Raw genomic sequence first — 1,101 nt, forward strand, 5'->3', positions numbered from 1 at the left:
TCCTGATGGAGATTCTCTGTATTTTGAACTTGTGTCTCCAACTGGTCAGGTTCGTCCTGCTCTAGGAACTCTGGAGCTTCATCTGCATTTTCCTGGGATTGCAGAGGAAGGCTGTTAGAATAAGCTTCATTCATATTCAGGTCACCATAATCATCATCCTTGGTTTGTTTGTGAAATTGAGGTTTTCCATCAACCACCTTAGCAAGTTTCCTGTGCTGAGTTAAATCTTTCTTCAACTTCTTGGGTGAAACCATGAAGGTTGTTGCTTTTGAACTCTGGCTGTCTAGTGGTGGAACAAGTATTGCATCCAACTGATGATCTGCAGCCTCAGCTAGACTGGCAGTACTTTTGAACTGTGAACGCAGAATGGGAGCCTGAATTTGATCCCCATTTAGCTTTAAAATATTCTCTGGCTGCTTCCCAGGTGGTATCAGCTTGTTGGTCAGATGCTGATGTGAAACACCAAGTTCCGCAGGCTCTGGGTTCGACTCCCGAGAAGTGCTGGGGTCCTGGAATAGAAGTAAACTGTCAGTCAACTCCTCAAGTGGGGCCAACATCTCTTTGGGAGCAGGGGGCCCCAGATACTCAGTGCCCCCTTTGTCTGTCTCGGGTGCTCGAGTATGTGGGGATTTAGGTGGATGATCAGAGGGGTGCCAAGACCAGAGTTTGGTTAGGACCCAGGGCTCTGAAGTCAACTGGCGTGGGTTCCCAGTGAACTCTGGAATGGGAAAAGCCAGGACCAATTGCCACATGAAGAAAAGCCTTAGTGCACCAAAGTGCAGTAAAGACATGATAGAAAAGTAGAAACAAAAACAAAAAAAAAGTAAAGACAAAGTGCAGTAGGGACTAGATCCACAATGTTGCCCACACTGGTGGGGAACTGAATGAAAACTCAGAACCTGGCTGGGCAAGGAGGCCTGCCCCGCCCTTTATTTATGACAGCTGACCTTTGTGACAAAACCATTACTAGGCAGGGTCCCAGTTGGATTCTGCTTTCTCTCATGACTGTGATCTTTTCCCCTTTTGGACTCTCTTTCAAGTTTGTTGTAGAAAAATAGAAAAGCCAAATTCAAAAGTTATCTTGGATTATTTATATCTTAT

At 45.5% G+C, this 1,101-nt stretch overlaps 1 protein-coding gene across 1 annotated transcript in view; it reads right to left on the reverse strand.

Annotated features, from left to right (window-relative positions):
- LOC101988416 (leucine-rich repeat-containing protein 37A-like) overlaps positions 1-668 on the reverse strand; it is a 103,094-nt gene extending 102,426 nt beyond the window's left edge. The window contains exon 1 of the mRNA XM_026777175.1: positions 30-668. Coding sequence (XP_026632976.1) covers positions 30-557 — 528 coding nt within the window. The 5' untranslated portion in view covers positions 558-668. The remainder of the gene's footprint in view (positions 1-29) is intronic.
- Between the last annotated feature and the right edge of the window lie 433 nt (positions 669-1,101).

The sequence above is a fragment of the Microtus ochrogaster genome, unplaced genomic scaffold, assembly GCF_000317375.1.
Source record: "Microtus ochrogaster isolate Prairie Vole_2 unplaced genomic scaffold, MicOch1.0 UNK48, whole genome shotgun sequence".
NCBI lineage: Eukaryota > Metazoa > Chordata > Mammalia > Rodentia > Cricetidae > Microtus > Microtus ochrogaster.